Source organism: Tursiops truncatus, chromosome 16 (genome assembly GCF_011762595.2).
Source record: "Tursiops truncatus isolate mTurTru1 chromosome 16, mTurTru1.mat.Y, whole genome shotgun sequence".
Taxonomy (NCBI): domain Eukaryota; kingdom Metazoa; phylum Chordata; class Mammalia; order Artiodactyla; family Delphinidae; genus Tursiops; species Tursiops truncatus.
Genome location: NC_047049.1, coordinates 33004093 through 33021652, shown reverse-complemented (window position 1 = coordinate 33021652; position 17560 = coordinate 33004093). Strand labels below are relative to the sequence as shown.

Sequence of the window (17560 nt, the reverse complement as noted above, 5' to 3'; positions counted from 1 at the left end):
AGTGTTTCATGACCACAAAAGGCAACAGTAAGTTAGGAACTGCTGACTGAATAGGAAGTTGCTGGTTGTATTTGCTTCCTAGGGCTGTTGTAACAAAGTAGCACAAACTGGGTGACTTAAAACAACCAAAATTTGGGCTCCCCTGGTGGTGCAGTGGTTGAGAGTCTGCCTGCCGATGCAGGGGACGCGGGTTCGAACTCCGGTCCGGGAGGATCCCACATGCCGTGGAGCGGCTGGGCCCGTGAGCCGTGGCCGCAGAGCCTGCGCGTCCAGAGCCTCTGCTCCGCAACAGGAGAGGCCACAGCAGTGAGAGGTCCGCGTACCACCAAAAAAAAAAAAAAAAAAATTTCTTCTCTGACAGTTCCAAAACCCAGAATTCCAAAATCAAGATGTTGGCAGGGCCATGCTCCCTTGGAAGCCTCTAGAGAAAAAGACTTCCTTGCCTCTTAGTAGCTGGTGGCTCCTGGCAGTCCTTGGTGTGCCTTGGCTCATGGCTGCATCACTCTAACCTCTGTCTCTGTTGTCACATGGCCTCCTCCCCTGTGTGTCTGTGGGTTCTCACCTATTCTCATAAGGACACCGGTCATTGGATTTAGGGCCTGCCCTAATCCAGTATGACCTCATTTAACAGATTACATCTGCAAAGACCCTATTCTCAAAAAAGTTCACATTCCGAGTTTCTGTGTAGACAGGACTCCAGTGGCCATCTTTTGTATCTTTCCAGTTTGTTCTTTCTATGACTCCAGTCCACAGTGTGCAGTCACATAGGCTGCCCCAATCTATGGACCACATCACATCCCCTGCCCCCCACTTCATGTCCTTTTCTCCTAAGCTGTTAGATTCTGGGCTCTAACACTGCAATCGCTCCTCTAAGTGCCCCTCAATCCCTCCCTTCCCCTCACTTCATCATACTCACCTGGTTCATTTGACTCTCCACTTACTACACTCATTCACAAAGGTAACTGAACTTGAACACACACCTTACTGACTAGTGTCACTTTAATTTCATGATCTCAAACCTTCAGTGGACCCACAGGATTGCCCAGCTATCCTACCATGTTTCCAAAGTACCTATGTCCAAGTTCTCCTAAATCCTGGTTTGAAATGGCCATTGATTAGCCAACAAGGTCAAATCCCTTCACCTTTCTGAACTCCCACCTGTTTTGCACCTTGAAAGCTTCCAACATTCTCTCTATCCTTCTCACCATCAGCTACCGACCTTCCTTCTTATTTCACAGAGAAAATAGGCAATCAGGGTGGCCAGGACTACCCTAGCCAGCAGGCTTCTGTATCCAAACACTTCCCAAGCCTCTCATCTTTTCCACCTAAACACTAACTGGGCCACGATCCCACCTAATCCTCTTCCATGGAGACCCCTTTCTTTATATTTTTGCTTTTTTTTGGTCAATATTTACTATTTCCCCACAGCAACCCTGTTTTTCCAGAGTCCTAGAATGCCAGTCTCTGCCTGTGATATTAATTTTGCTTCTCATGACGAGGTCTTGTTAAATGGTCGTACTGGTTAAGGCAGAATTTAATTACCTTGGGCCAAAGGTCATTGCAAAGTCAGGAGAAGGCTGGTATGGTATCATCAGCGGAAGTTAAAAAGTACAAAGCAGAACACGAGAGAGTAAGTTTCTAAGCATGAAGACATTTTGGAGATAATATGCTGATTTAGCTGGAATGTTGAATAATAACTTTGCTGGGCTTCTAACATGCTAAAAGTTATATAAATAAGTATCTGCATTCAACCATAAGCAATTCATGACCTTTCACTCTGATTTTTGGGTAAATGGCACTATATGGGCCCTGAGAATCTTCTGGAACAGTTCCAATACATTGACCAAAGCAAAGGTACCGTAAAAGTGCCTGTAACCAAACAGTGATGCAAACACAGGCTGGCAGGGAAATTCTGGCAGCATCTACCTTTGACTGATGGAGGCTGTGAGCCAAGCTAGGAAATGCTGCCCAAAGAGCTCTGCCTGGATCAGGACAAGATAATGTTATGCTCAGCTCCATGGCTTCTCAAAGTGAGCTCCATAATCAGCCTTCATCAGGATCTCCTGGAAGCTCCTGTTAACCATACAGATTGGGGGGTTCCCCTTCAGATCAGCTAAATTAGACCCTCTGGAGATAGGTGCTGGAAATCTGCACATTTAAAGATTTCCCCCGATGATTTTACTATGTCTCTAAAATTTAAGAACCATTTGTTTATTATCATCACTTTGACTTTCCTAAATATCCTGGGGTCGGGGGGGGAATGGCCTAATACAATCAGTTTGCTGGACAAAGCCAATTAGAGACCTAATCGTGGAAACAGTGCCTGCAATGATGTTCTAACACACTGATCACATTCCAGGGCAGCTCTGAACAAGACAGTGCCTTGTTCAGAAAACTTCCCATGGATCCTCAAGGTCTGCTCATCAAGGACAAATGTCTCAGTCTGGCACTCCCGGCCCTCAGGAACATGCTTCCCTTTTATTACTCCTCTGAATGAATCAGTCACTTTGGCCTATACACTAGTGTTCACCAAAATGCGCCTCTTGAACAAAAATTTAAACCGTATCTATTGCTCATGCATCATTCAATCAACCATGCATTTATTGGACATTGTGGTTTTCCAAGTGCCGTACTAGGCGGTAAGGATACACAGCTGAAATACACAGCTGAAAAAGCACTTTCTCTAAGAAATTGTTTCCCACATAATAATTAGCTTAGTCTTCCCTTGAGGAATTTATTAGATTCAGCTCTGACCTATAGTTATTCATGTTTATATCTTACCTTTCTACTGAAACACAAGCTCCTGGTGGCAAACAATACCTTTCTCACCTCTGTATGCTCTACAGACAGGTATCAGTAAATGTTTTCTGAACCAGATTGAATTTAACTTCAAGCAAAGTGACTCTGGTGTTCATGGAATGAAATGAATTTGAAGTGGCCAACTCTGGCTATGTTTTTCGTTTTTTTTTTTTTTTTTTTTTTGCACTTCTAGCATTGAACAATGTATACTTTTAACAGATTGTTCTTCAAAAATAGATGTGAGATTTTAAAAGTAGTTTATTCTGGTCATGGGGATGTAGGCTCCAGTCAAGTTAAATGACATCTGGCAAATCAAGTTGGCAAAGTAACAGGTTTTCAGAAGGTCAAGCCAGTGGCCTGAGTCAGTCCACCCCTCTGTCATGGGGAAAGTCTCAGAGGCAGGCAATGAAAAGCAGACCTTCTGACACCACACACTTTCAGTTAAGCCACCTATGCCCCAGGCTCTTCAACCTTTGTCATTTCGAAATAAGAGCTTCAGGAAAGCATTCCTTAAAAGGGAACCCCTTAGATACAAACCAAAGACCTGATCCATGAAAGCAATCATTGATAAGCTGGCCTTCATTAAAACTAAAAACTTCTGCTCTGTGAAATACAATATCAAGAGAATTAGAAAACGAGCCAAGAAGTGGAGGAAACATTTGCAAAAGACACATGTGATAAAGGACTGTTATCCAAAATATACAAACAACTCTTAATCTTAAAACTCAGCAATAGGGACTTCCCTGGAGGTGCAGTGGTTAGGAATCCACCTTCCAATGCAGGGGATACAGGTTCGAGCCCTGGTCTGGGAAGATCCCACATGCCGCAGAGCAACTAAGCCCATGTGCCACAACTACCGAGCCTGCACTCTAGAGCCCATGAGCCACAACTACTGAGCCTGCGTACCACAACTACTGAAGCCCATGCGCCTAGAGCCCATGCTCCGCAACAAGAGAAGCCACCGCAAATGAGAAGCCTGCACACTGCAATGAAGAGTAGCCCCCGCTCGCCACAACTAGAGAAAGCCCGCACGCAGCAACCAAGACCCAACGTAGCCAAAAAATAAGTTAATTTAAAAAAAAATCAACAATAAGAAAACAAACAACCTGTAAAAAATGGGCCAAAGACCTTAACAGAAACCTCACCAAAGATATGCAGTTAGCAAATAAGCATAGGAAAAGATGTTCCACATCATATGTCATCATGAAAATGCAAATTAAAACAATGAGATACCACTACACAGCTATTAGAACGGTCAACACCAAATGCTGGTGCAACAGGAACTCTCATCCATGGCTGGTGGGAATGTAAACTGGTACAGCCACTTCAGAAGGCAGTTTGGTGGTTTCTTACAAACTACACATACTCTTACCCTATCACCCAGCAATCATGCTCCCTGGCATTTATCCAAAGGAGTTGAAAACTTAGGTCCATACAAAAACCTGCACATGGATAACCTGCACATGGAAACTTATAGCAGCTTTACTCATAATTGCCAAACTTGGAAGCAACCAAGATATCCTTCAGTAGGTGAATGGATAACTAAACTGCGGTACATCCAGACAATGGAGTATTATACAGCACTGAAAAAGAGCTATCAAGTCATGAAAAGACATGGAGGAACCTTAAATGCACATTACTAAGTGAAAGAAGCCAATCTGAAAAGACTGCATGCTGTATAATTCCAATTCTGTGATACTCTGGAAAAGGCAAAACTATGGAGACAATAAAAAGATCAGTGGTTACCAAAGGTTGGGGGTGTGTGCGGGAAGACGACGAATATGCAGAGCACAGATGATTTTTAGGGCAGTTAAAATATTCTGTATGATATTATGATGATAGATATAGACCATTATACATTTGTCCACACCTGTAGAACGTAAAACACGAAACGTGAACTCTAAGGTAAATGATGGACTTTGGGTGATTACGATGCGTCCATTCAGGTTCATCCTTTGTTAAAAAAAAAAAAAAAATGCACCATTCTGGTGAGAGACATTGATAATGGGGAAGGCTATGCATACGTGGGGGCAGAGGGCATTCGGGAAATCTCTGTATATTCTTCTCAATTCTGTGGTAAATCTAAAACTTCTCTTAAAAAAGAGTCTTACCAAAAAGCAAAAACCCACGAACCTCTGAAGTATTCAATTCCCGTGGTCTATGGTCATAATTAGTTTCTTCAACTTGCAGAGGTGAATTTTCCTGAAAATCTTCACTTTTGTTTTCTATCATTAACATTTCAAATTTCTTCTTTGCAGATCCCACTATGTGGATGGTAACCTTTAAAATCAATATCAGTCGTGGTGAATAGCGGTTATCGTAGGTTGGGACTACAAGAGATTTGTATGTTCCTGTGTCTTATATCCCCTGTGATGTTTATATTTTTATAAGCAGATATGCTTTTGAACTCAAAAAACACCCCCAATGAGTTCATGTTTTAAAATTTGAAAAGATCTATTGATATTTAAATTAGAGGGAGTGGACTCGTTACTTTTATACAAAATGGTAAAGATTTTTAAAGAGTCAATTTAAGGAAAGTGAAAAAAACCAGTTTCTTGGCCAGATGTTCCGTTCATGTTAAGGTCTGTGATAGCAGGAGGTGTGGCTGCCTTGTTGTTATTTCTGTCTCATGTTTATTGCTCTTATTTCCCCCAAGACTGTAAGGTGTTGGGTTGTTTTCCTTAGTGTCTTCCCTAACATGGAGTTGTACTAAGTACTCAAAGATATCTTTGCTTAGTTGAATTTCACATTAAGACAAAAAAAGTTTTATCTTAAAACATCCAGATAGGGACTTCCCTGGTGGTCCAGTGGTTAAGAATCCACCTTCCAATGCAGGGGACGCAGGTTAGATCCCTGGTCGGGGAACTAAGATCCCACTTGCTGCGGGACAGCTAGAGAGCCCGCATGCCACAACTACTCAGCCCGTGAGCTCTGGAGCCCACGTACTGCAACGAAAGATCTCACGTGCTGTAACTAAGACCCTACGCGGCCAAATTAAAAAAAGTTAAAAAAAAAATCCAGATAATTTACGACATTAAAAGATTTTTTTAAGTTTCTTTTAGCCAGATTATGAAATTATTCACCACCAGCTGTGGTGAATGTTAATCTCATAGAACAAAGATGGCACCTCCAGATCAAAGAAACCTGTTCCTTTTTCAAATAAATAAATTTCACTCTGTCATTTCACACTTAAACATAAAATTGCCCTGCGGACACAGCTCATTTGCAGGCCAGCACTTGCTAATGTTCTTTGAAATCCAAATAAAAGGAACCCAAGTTCTGGCTCATTTCCTATCTCCGTCCAGCAGTATCAGGTATTAAAAAGAACTTCTGAGGCAGACCTTGGCCACCTGCCATTGGAACCCGCTGGAAACCAGCTAGCTTCCTAAGAGGATGGGGGACGCAGTCCACAAGCACTGCTGGAGCTTGACTTGTGCTGCCCAGACAACCCAAGAGGTGAGGAGAGGAGCCTTGGGCAAAGGGAGCCTGGATGGCAAGGGTTTTCTCCCCAGTGGGTTTAAAATTTCAAGAGTTAGTGCTTTTCTCATTTCTAAGGAAGCAGTCGTTGCTCTGGGGAAATGGCGTGTTTTCTGAGCTTGGGCTTACAAGGGTCCTTCTCAGGAGATGGGACCTCCCCCTATACTCCCAACAGCTTGATAAACTGCTTATTCTCAAAGTCTTCCTGGTCCATTAGGACACAACCCACCCCCCTTTTTTAAGATATTTAACAAAAAAGCATTTAGTCATCTCAACATGACTCTGAGCCAAAGCAGACCATTCTTTTCTAATAACTCTGCTTTTTAGAGGAAACAATCTGAATGTTCATACAGACTGTGGCACTCAACTGAGCTCATAACTACAGCTACCCAGAATTGTTTTTGTGATAATAATAATAATAAAGACCACATTAAGGTAGAACATACTCTATGCCAGGCACTGGGCTAAGTGCTTTCTATGCATTATCTCATTTAATCCTTGCAACCACTTCATGATGTGCTACTGTTCTCCCCCACCTTACAGTAGAGTAACTGAGATTCAGACAAGTTTAGTGACTTACCCAAGGTCACACAGCTAATTAACAATAGACATAGCATCTAACCTAGGCTAGTGTGACCCCAAAGCCCTTGCTCTTATCCATAACGTTACACCTTCAGAAAAAAAAAAGTCTTGTCTCCAAACCTGGACTGCAAGTTCCTGGACGGGAGGAGCTGTATTTTAAAGAATTACCACCCTCACTGCAGCACTGAGCAATGGGTAAGGAAACCCAGCAACCAATTTCTGTACCCCATAAATACTAAGAAGTTGTGTGATGCCAGTTCACTGTGAACTGTAAGTTTACTCTTTCTACTTGAATGAACCTCAGTGCTATTTTTTTCCTAAAGGCCCGGCTCAAGGGGTACCTCAAAAGGGCCCATTTAACATTTTGGCTCTTGAAATGGAATAAACATAATGGAACTGTCTTTTATCTACCAGTATACAGGGCTGAATAGTGTCCTCCCAAAAGTCTTGCCCATCTGTAACCTCAGAATGTGATCTTACTTGGAAATAGGGTCTTTGTAGATGTAATCAAGTTAACCTGAGAGGACACTGGATTAGGGTGGGCCGAATCCAATGACTGGTATCCCTATAAGACATGAGAAATTTGGACATGGACACACAGAGCACCATGTGAAGACAGAGACACACAGGGAGAACACGGTGTGATGACAGAGGCAGGGACTGGAGTGATGGGTCTACAAGCCGAGGGACACCAAGGATCGGCAGCAACCACCAGAAGCTGGGACACAGGCATGGAACAGAATTTCCCTTAGAGTCCTTGATTTCAGACCTCTAGAACCCAGGCCTGCGAGAGATACATTTCTATAGTTTGAGCCACCCAGTTTGTGGTCCTTTATTACAGCAGCCTTAGGAAACTAATAAATAGGATCTGGCTTAGGAAAAATATCAGTGTGAGAAAAGGCACCCTGGTCCTCCCAATTCAGCGGCTACACCAGAGAGCCCACCAGCTGGGGCTGCCTCTTTGGGCCTGTAAGTTCCTACTGCCCTTCCGAGGCCGAAGCAAACGTTGGTGACGGCGGGCGTCGGCGGAGGAGAAAGAAATTGGTCGGACCACCTGGTTCAGCCCCTGCTGGCGTGCCGCTCAGGACCGCGCTGTTTCCTCTGTGGTGTATCTGTCATCATTGCTCTGGCAGCAAAGGGAGCCACAGATGTTCTTAAGCCACCACAGGGCCCTTGCGGGGCCGAGAGTGTCCAAGGACAGAGCAGCGTGCCCGTGGCGCCGGTGGGCAGAGGGTGGAGGCAGAGCGCATTGCTGATGTGCTGGTACCCTTATAAGAGGTAAGGGGCTACGTCAGGCCCAAATGTCCCCAGGGAAGAAGGGGCCAGGTGACCCATGCTGGACACACAACTACGTGGTCAATTAATGGGCCCAAACCTTAATATCGGGTCATCTGTGGGCTGGGCGAGCAGGGGCAATGGCTGGGATGGGGCTGAGGCAGACAAGACGTCACACAGGAAGGGGGCAGAGACATCACAGGGCAGAAAGGGAGGTGCTGCCACAGGTGCCAAGGAGACCCCTCAGGTGACCAGAGAGCTGAGTTCAGAACCAAGAAAAACTCAGAGAAGCCAGGAACGGAAGAACCAGGCCTGGCAGGAACCAGGGCCAGGGTGCCCACCCAGGATGAGGGATTTCAAGGCGGGGCGAGTGGGCCCTCCCTCCCTGGGGTGCACGCCAAGGCTGGGAAGACGGGGGCGTCTGGTGAGACCCCTCTGCGCAGAGGAAGCTACAGAGACACGTCTAGCATCCCGTCACCCTGGGAAGACGCTAAGAGGAGGTCGGACTCAGCTGCGTGAAAGGCCTGACTGTCTTGTAGACTGCCCTCCACCTGTGGCCCAAAACCCACCCCGAGTCCCACGCTCCAACCCCATCCAAAGCAGCATCTGGTGGCCCTGAATGACCCACAACCCACGTCCGTGAACAAGGAGCACGAGGTGGGTTGTGCGGCAGGAAGCACTTGGTTGGTTAAAGGACCGAGGGGCTGTTCGGAGGCGGGAGGGGGTCAGGGCCAAGGGAGAGAGAGGCTCCAATCCAGGGGCTCCGACCACGAGACTGGCGGCTGAGAGCGCAGCCTGGCGATGGCACATTTAGGAGGTGAAGACACGTGAAGGGCCACAGTGACACGTGAAGACACTGTGAAGACACACAGGCCACTCCTGAGACTCACAACCAGGCAACAGTGCATGGGGTGCAAGCTACAAACCCAAAGCAAAGCCCTGCCTGGGACCTTCTGCCGGATGGGCTCACGTGAGGCTGCTCAGTCATGTAACCAAGCAGGACCCTATGAGGCCTTCCCAGAACAGACCCCGCCCATGTCCTCCGCCTGCCTTTTGTCTGTAGAAAAACTTTAGTCACAGAACAAATTTAATCAGAGAAGTGAGAAAATGCAGAAAGAAAGAACAACAGTCAAGCAAGACAAAATAATAATACTTTAGCTGTTAAACAAAGTCAGGGACCTTTAGTTCTTCCTCAAGGACTACAGATACTATTCTGAGCCGTGTCCTTTGAGCTGCTTTGCAGATACTGAAACCCCCCACCAGGTGGAAGAAGTTAACTGTATGCTGTCCACAAGCATGCAGACCCCAGACCCGTTGGAAACAGGAGGTTGATGATGCTGACTCCCAATTACCTCACCATCAACCCATCAGAAGAATGCCCACGAGCTGATCACGCCCTGCTCCTTGAACATTATAAGATTCCTCACTACCCCCTCCAGGGTGGGACACACAATCTTGAGTGCATCAGCCCCCTGTGGCCCCGTTTACCTGGCAAAGCAATAAAGCTATTTCTTTCTACTTCACCCAAAACTCTGTCTCCAAGATTTAATCTGGCACGGTATTCTGTCACCGAATTTTGGCAACAGTAAAGGACTGCCTTGCTGTCCCCTCTCCTTTGAAGGGCATTTGGTAAACTCTTGTAATGTCCAGTTCAGGGCAGCTCCACCTGCCTCATGGGGCCCTGTCTAGGTGGGCAGGGAGCTACAGAGAGTATAGTGACAAGGAGAGCTTCCTTGGAGAGTCCTTGTTTGCCATTAGTAGATCCCCCCTGGTGTAGGCTGGGCCTTCAGGAGGGTCAGCTTACCTCCCAAGCCTGGCACGCTGGTCCCACTGGGGTCATCCGGATGTGGAGCTGAAGGTGGATCATAGCCGATCACCAGGTCAATGGTGGCCTGGGTAGAAAAAATTCGTGGCAGACAGAATCAGTGCAGGGCATCAGAATGCTATAGACTCAACACAAAGCAATTCAGTAGGAGTAAAAGTTCGAGCAGGGGGATGGGAAAGTGAGAAGAGAAAGAGAGAAGGACGACATACCCTCCACTGTTCATATCTTCCCACCGTGTGGGCCCAGGTGGAGTGGGCGCACCTGGGAAAGCAGTTACCTGGTACAGGTTGCCAAGTGTATCATTGCTAAGGGGCAGCCTCATAACTGGAGGAAAGTTTTGCGACAAGGAAGCTTGAACTCGTAACAAACCTCCTTCCTAGGGTGGAGATGGCCTCCAATCACAGAATTACAGTCACAGAGGATCATTCTAAGTGTTTAAGTTTTTTTGTTTGCTCATTGACATCTTTGTTAATTGCTGAAATTTATTTCCACACTTCTCTCCAAAAAGAATTTTAAGTGACTAACAAAAAGTTATAAAGCGATGTGATTCATAAAATGAGGTTCAAGAAAAAGGGAAACAAGTCTGATTAAAGAGGAAACAAAGATGCAAAACGTGAAGATGAAGATAAGTGCCATCCCTCTTGCATTAAATATGACCCCAAGTTGGCTAGAAGCCAAGGCAAGAAGAAGAACATAAAATGTTATACATAACCTTTCATCATCAGAAAGGAAGAAACATACTAACTCGTTACAGGAGATAAAATTATTCCTATTTTAAAAATCTGAGTTAAATTTCTCATGTGGGGCATTATTTTAGGGCAGAGTTTCCTATACTTTCATATTTTGTGAACCGATAAAATTTCAAAAAAGTTTGCGAGGGGACTCAACATAGGGTCGCTAATTTTTATTTTGCCAAACACGTTCCCTCAACTACCATCTACTACTATAATCATTTCACAAAATAATGGACTTTTAACAGCAAAAGTGAGGAAGGATAAACCTCAAAATAAAAGAAGTCCTTTGAAAATAAGAATGGCGCGCGCACACGCACACACATTACCAGATAAAATACAGGACATAAAATTTGGGACATATTTATAGTACAAAATTGTTCATTGTTTATCTGAAATTCAAATTTAAATGGGCATCCCACACTTCCATTTGCTACTTTTGCTACACCTGGTAAACTCTGTCTCTCACTCACACACACACACACACACACACACACACACACACACACACAATTGCCCTGTTTTCTTCCCATCTGTCTGCTCATTAGTAAATACTCCCTCATGGATCAGCACATTCTTTGCCAACTTAAGAACTATGACCTGGGAGACACTGAACAGGATAATAAATGATGCCTCTGACAGCAGTTTCTTGGCAAATATAGAATCATAAGAGCAGAGTCTCATGGCTACAACCAGGCCACAATAGGAACACCGAATGCAATGAGGGGCTCAATTGCCAAACTTGAAGAATCCACCTTTCAAACCCAGAAGAGTCCATGAATGGCTCGACCTCTGTATCAATGGCTTCCCTCTAACCTCAGGATCCTCTGAGGTGCTCCAGGCCCTCTAACAGGGGTAAGGGGATCCCAGGGGGCCAGGCCTGAGGCCCTCACTCTTCCTTACTCCATTCAATGACTACAATTCTGCCATTTCAGGGTTCTACATATGCTTTCTTCTCTGCTTTAAAGAGGGAAAAAACAGCCAGAAAAATCACTGACTTGTACCATCTTCCCTTAGTATCATTTCTCTCAGCCAGTTTTGGGTAGACAGACGATAGCTGACATTCTGAATTTACATTTTATGATCAGAATGCTAATTCACAGCAAACCTGTAAGTTTTGGAGACTAGACCAGCAAAACTGACATTCCTAATGGGCATTAATGCATTCTTGCCTTCAGGGATGGCTTCTTTTAAATTTTCTCCCTTTGCCCAGGCTCCTAAGCAAAATATTGACAAATTGTTTGGAAAACGAAGGGGTCAGAGGTTAACAGGGCAAACACATTAGCTTTATGAGTGCTTGTTAGCAATCTTAAGAAATCTGAGAGCGGTGATGCTAGAGTCAATTTTTTTTAAAGTGCACTTGAAAAAGAGTCTCTCTCTTCTGGTCTCATATCAGACAATATCAGTGTGTACTTGTTTAGAGAGGCTGTGATCAGAAAACGTTCAGCTGCCAATGGAATAATAAAGACCATGGGGACCTCCTTGGTGGCTCAGTGGTTAAGAATCCTCCTGCCAATGCAGGGAACACGGGTTCGAGCCCTGGTCTGGGAAGATCCCACATGCTGTGGAACAGCTAAGCCCGTGAGCCACAACTACCGAGCCTGCGCTCTAGAGCCCGCGAGACACAACTACTGAGCCCACGCGCTGCAACTACTGAAGCCCAGGAACCTAAAGCCTGTGCTCCGCAACAAGAGAAGCCACTGCAATGAGAAGCCTGTGCACCACAACGAAGAGTAGCCCCTGCTCTCCGCAACTAGAGAAGGCCCGTGCACAGCAATGAAGACCCAACGCAGCCAAAAATAAATAAATAAATAAATAAATTTAATTTTTTAAAAATCATGATATTAACATCTTGGTATTCTGGTCTAATATTAATGAATTACCTTCTATAGAATGCTTCAAAGAGTATCTGATACACAGAGCTACACTCACCATACAAATGTTAACAACCAAGTGAATATGCCTAGAGCTGTACCAAGAGAGGGTCCCACTCACGCTATAGTATTCTGATATAGAAAATCAAGTTTATCTACTTTGTAGTTCTGTCAATATGAGTACAGGATGAGGCCATATCATTTGTAAATGCACCTATTTACCTCAAAACCAGTAGGGAGAGTGTGTGTGCGTGTAGTGAGCTACTTATAATTTCACACTCTTGTCTCAATGAACCTTTGCAAAGCCATCTCCCTTCAAAGCCATTCAACAAGAGGGAAATGCTCACCCCAGTCTCTTGCCCCCTTTCGTTTAGCAGGGAGATCAGTTTGTAGGGCAGCGATCGGCTCTGGTCGCCAATCAGGTCTTTCAGGGCTACGGTGGCCGTGCCAATTAACCTGCAGGGGAAAGGAAAAAGCACACAGTTACCCACATAAGAGGCATGTTTCCGTTTCCACACTGGACCTCCCAATCCTCTTCCTATTCATCTGCGAGCATGAAAATCACTCATAATGAAGCGTGGGCCATTTTGTGCTCTCCCTAGCACGGTATTTTGGCGGTAACCATCACACAGCAGCCACCATGTCTCCATAACAAGCAGTCATTTCAAGAGTCAAACTACGGTGCCTGTGAAATTTCACATCACAAATGAGATCGATGGGTGAGAGACAAAGACTGAATATAACCTCAAAGAATACAGGAAGAGAGAAAAGTAGGACAAAGTTTAGGCATTCTTCTGTAATGGACATTTAAAAGGATTCATAAAACATTGTCCACTGTAACCTGTTAATGTGTTGTGATACAAAACAAAAGGGAGTTTAAGATAGCAGAGGGAATTAAGGTTGCTAATCAGCTGACCTTAATATGATTAGACTGGGCCTACCCAGATAATCCAGGATTGAAAGTAGAAGAGGGTGACGGAAGAGGCAAGAGACTTGCAAGAAACACTCAACAAGCTGTCACTAGTTTGAAGGGCCCACAAGCCAAGGAATGCAGGCGGACTCTAGAAGCTGGAAAAGGCAAGAAAATGGATTCTCCCCTAGAGCCTCCAGAAGGAATACAGCCCAGCTGACACCTTCATTTTGCAGGTAAGCCCACTGGACTTCAGACCAGTAGAGCTGTAAGGTGGAAAAATTGTGACGTTTTAAGCCACTAAGTTTGTAGTAATTTAAAGCAGCAACAGAAAATTAATACAGGTCTCATGCAGAAGTTTTTCTCACTTTCACCTTATTTCCTAAAATTTTTTGATTTTTGTTTGTTTCTTTGTTTTGTTTCCATCATCCTTCATGTAGGTAGTAGCAGGAGTAAACTTCATCTCACGTAGGCCATGGTCTTCAGAGACTGGCTAATTGATTTAGTAATGGGCTGAGGAAACCACACAAGAACATAGAAAATCTAAGCTTCCACCTGGGCCAGGTAACACATGGTTCAGAAGCTGCTTTGGTGTAACAGATACCTGACCGAATGTGAAAGTCCGAGTCCAGGTTAATGGAAGAGCGTTAGGAATTCACTGACTCAGGTCTGGCCACTGATGCTGTCTGATGTGTACAGCCTCAACGAAGAAGAAATGACTTAAAAGTGCATAATTTGTAAATTTGCCGATTGCTTTTCATTTGAATAGTATTATATAGTAAAAGTGGTATAGGAAATAATTTTAATGGAAATAGTTTTGTGAAATAAAGGCCACCTGGGAACATTTGAGCAATAAAAAAAAAAAACAACATTGTCCACTGTAAAAACATCCCCCCAAGTAAACCTTCTTGCAGTGTAAATAGGTTGCTAGTTTACTGATGGGGTAACTTGGCAACTCACATGCTGTGGAGCATCATTCAGAAGTTGGATGTATGCACTTCTTTCTCTTCCTGGACCCCAAGGGATTATATTCAGCCTCTACCGCTTACCCATCCACCTCTTATTTTTTTGTTGTTATATTCTTTCATTTGTTTTATTTTTTAGATTCCACACATAAGTGATAACATACAGAATTTTCTTTCTGTCTTACTTCAGTCACTAAGCATAATACCCTCCAGGTCCATCCACATTGTTGCAAACAAGAAAATTTCGTTCTTTTTTATGGCTGAGTAATATTCCATTCTGTATATGTGCCACATCTTTTTTATCCATTCACCTGTCAATGGACACTTAGCTTGCTTCCATATCTTGGCTATTGTAAATAATGCTGCTATGAACATTGAGGTGCAGATATCTTTTTGAAATCGTGTTTTCATTTTCTTTGAATATATACCCAAGTGGAATTGCTGGGTCCTATGGTAACTCTATTTTTAGTTTTTTGAGGAACCTCCATACTGTTTTGTTTTGTTTTTACAGTGGCTGCACCAATTCACATTCCCATGAACAGTGTAAAAGGGTTCCCTTTTCTCCACATCCTTGCCAACATTCGTTGCTTGTGGTCTTTTTGATGACAGCCATGCTGACAGGTGTGATGTGATATCTTATTGTAGTTCTGACCATCTACCTCTTAGTGCACATAACATACTGGTACAGAAGTACACCTGTGTCCCTCCTTACTAGAGTAAAGCTCCTGAAAGGCAGAGGTTGTTTCCTGTTCTGTTCATTCCTCTAACCCCAGTGCTTGGAACATAGTTTGCTTATTAATAGATATTTACTGAATGAAGGAAAGAAACATTTTTGTAGTTAGGGCACATGATCAAAAAATTTATAGAACACACATCCCCAGGGAGTTGGTCAATATAAGAGTGTAACCTGTGGAATACAGTCTGTGAATTGGGGTTATAACACACAACATGGTATGAGAGTGGGTGAGCTGAAAGAGTTCCCTTTGTGAAATGCAATAAAAAAGCAAAGAGAGTCCAGGGGTGTGCTCTCAGTATAGATACTGAAAAAGGAAAAGAGAAATAGTAAGAATTTTTAAATGCTATTTACTTATATCTTGTCTATATTTGCAGCGACTTATACTAACAATAGCAGATATGATAGCCTGGATTATCGTTAGCATAAAGTTAGAAAACTAAATATCAAGTCCTCAAAATGACAGGAGAGATTCCTTATACCAAAAACCCCACGGTGAAGAAACCGTAGTTGAGAATAAAAATAGCTCTGGGCTTTCAGGCAAAAACAATAATCAGGAAAGATCCCCCTGTGGAGAAGTATTCATTTCATTTAAAAATGTTGTCCATTTTGTTTTAAAGTCAGGAAGTGAGAGTTGATGTCAACATAGACGCATTATTTTTAAACTGACACATATCTGTATTCTCATCCCCCACTCGGACCTCAGAAATAGGACCAGATTGTAGATTCAGCGTCTGTCATCCAACCACATACGTCCAGTGACTCAGAATAAGTGACTTCACTTTCTGAGAATAGGTATATATTATATCACACACGACCAAACAGCGCTATGGCGCCCTGTTTCACACAACTTACCCCACGATGTGAGCCACTGGCACAGGGCTTCTTGGAAGAGTGCACTGACTTGAAACGAACACACCCAAGACGTTCAACAACCATGACGGATTCTGCTCTCTTCTAATATCACGAGTCAGAAAAGAAAAATTTTGCCTCCAGAGGATTAAGAGTGCACTTTTCAGCCCTTTTAGGTCAATATAGAAATTAGGTCTCTCTGTCAATGCTGAGAATTGATGGGACCTTTACAGAGTAATTTTTCAGATGAGTATGTTCACTCCGTATGTTAGTATCTCGTTTGTTTTTGTTTTTTTAACACCCATATGTTTTCTTCTCACTTGGGTTTTTATTCTCCTGATATATTGAGGACAAGAGACTACCCATGACTCCATCTCCACCTGATGAAACAGAGAAACCTCCCACTCAAGCTGAGAACCCCTGGCAAAATCTCTTCCACGTCTCTCTCAGCCCCACAGGGTGTGAGCTTCTCTCCATGGACTTCTCTCCATGTTTTAAGACAGCAGGCCACAGGGTTGGTTAATTCGGTTTTTTCAATAAGAACAAAATCTGAAAAGGTTTAAAAGTTATCTGACTGGTACTCACCTTGGAAAGACATGGAAACACACTGGATTTTACTCTTCACAGTTCCATGATTCATAACCTAACTTTATGATTAAAATCATAACATTGTACACTTGAACATGTACTGATTTGCTTTTGCTAAAGCCAAGATGACCTGAATCCCTATCAACAATAAATAATCCCTGGAACAAAACAAAAACTACAGCATGCAGGGATGATACTGAAGTGGAAAGAGGGCTGACCTGGGTTGGACCAGCATCTATCAACAGCGGCACTACTGATACTTTGAACTGGATAATTATTTGTTTTAGGGGGCTGTCCTGTGCCTTGTCAGATGCTCAGCAGCTTCCCTGGCCTCTACCCACTAGAGCATCTCTACACATTGCCAGTTGTCCCCATAGGCAAAATCAGCACAGGCTGAGAACCACTGGGTTAGACACTTCCTGTTCTACCCCTAACTCTGTGTCCCAACTTCCTTTGAGGACTTGGCTAAGTCACCCTAATCTCTGAGCCCCTTCATTATCTGCAAATGAGTAGATTGAAAGAATTCCTCAGACCCTTTTTAGCCCTGAAAGTCTGCTACTGGCTTATATATGTGATGTTCCTATGTATGTCTATTCAGAAAACTCTCTCATGTTATACATTTCTTTTCTCTTAAAGCCTTTATTCATTGATTTAGGGGGAAAAAATATCCTAGAAAATGTCCATAATGAACAATCCAGAATACTAGGCAAGTTTTCTGCCTTCAAAGGTATTGGCTTCTTATAACATCAGGAGTCAAACAAATTCCCACAGGGTGTCAGGAGGAAAGTTTAGGCCAATAACAGATATGTGGAATACAGTATTAGGTGAGACAATAGGGAGTGGTGGGACTTGTGGCTAACTGGGGAGAACAGCTTTGCCTAAAACACAAAACCCATCTGCTGGCCCTTTATGGCCCTGAATGGGTTTTACAACCTCCATTCTGACTCAT

The 17560-nt window shown here is 43.7% G+C and overlaps 1 protein-coding gene across 5 annotated transcripts in view; it reads right to left on the bottom strand.

Moving 5' to 3' along the window:
• The window catches only part of MYOF (myoferlin), a 155679-nt gene that overhangs the window by 104323 nt on the left and 33796 nt on the right, over nucleotides 1-17560 (bottom strand). For all 5 annotated transcript variants that reach the window (XM_019939645.3, XM_073794182.1, XM_019939644.3 and 2 more), the window contains exons 4-5: nucleotides 12911-13019; nucleotides 9938-10025 (exon numbers count right to left, since the gene is read on the bottom strand). In XM_019939645.3, coding sequence (XP_019795204.2) covers nucleotides 9938-10025; nucleotides 12911-13019 — 197 coding nt within the window. The remainder of the gene's footprint in view (nucleotides 1-9937; nucleotides 10026-12910; nucleotides 13020-17560) is intronic.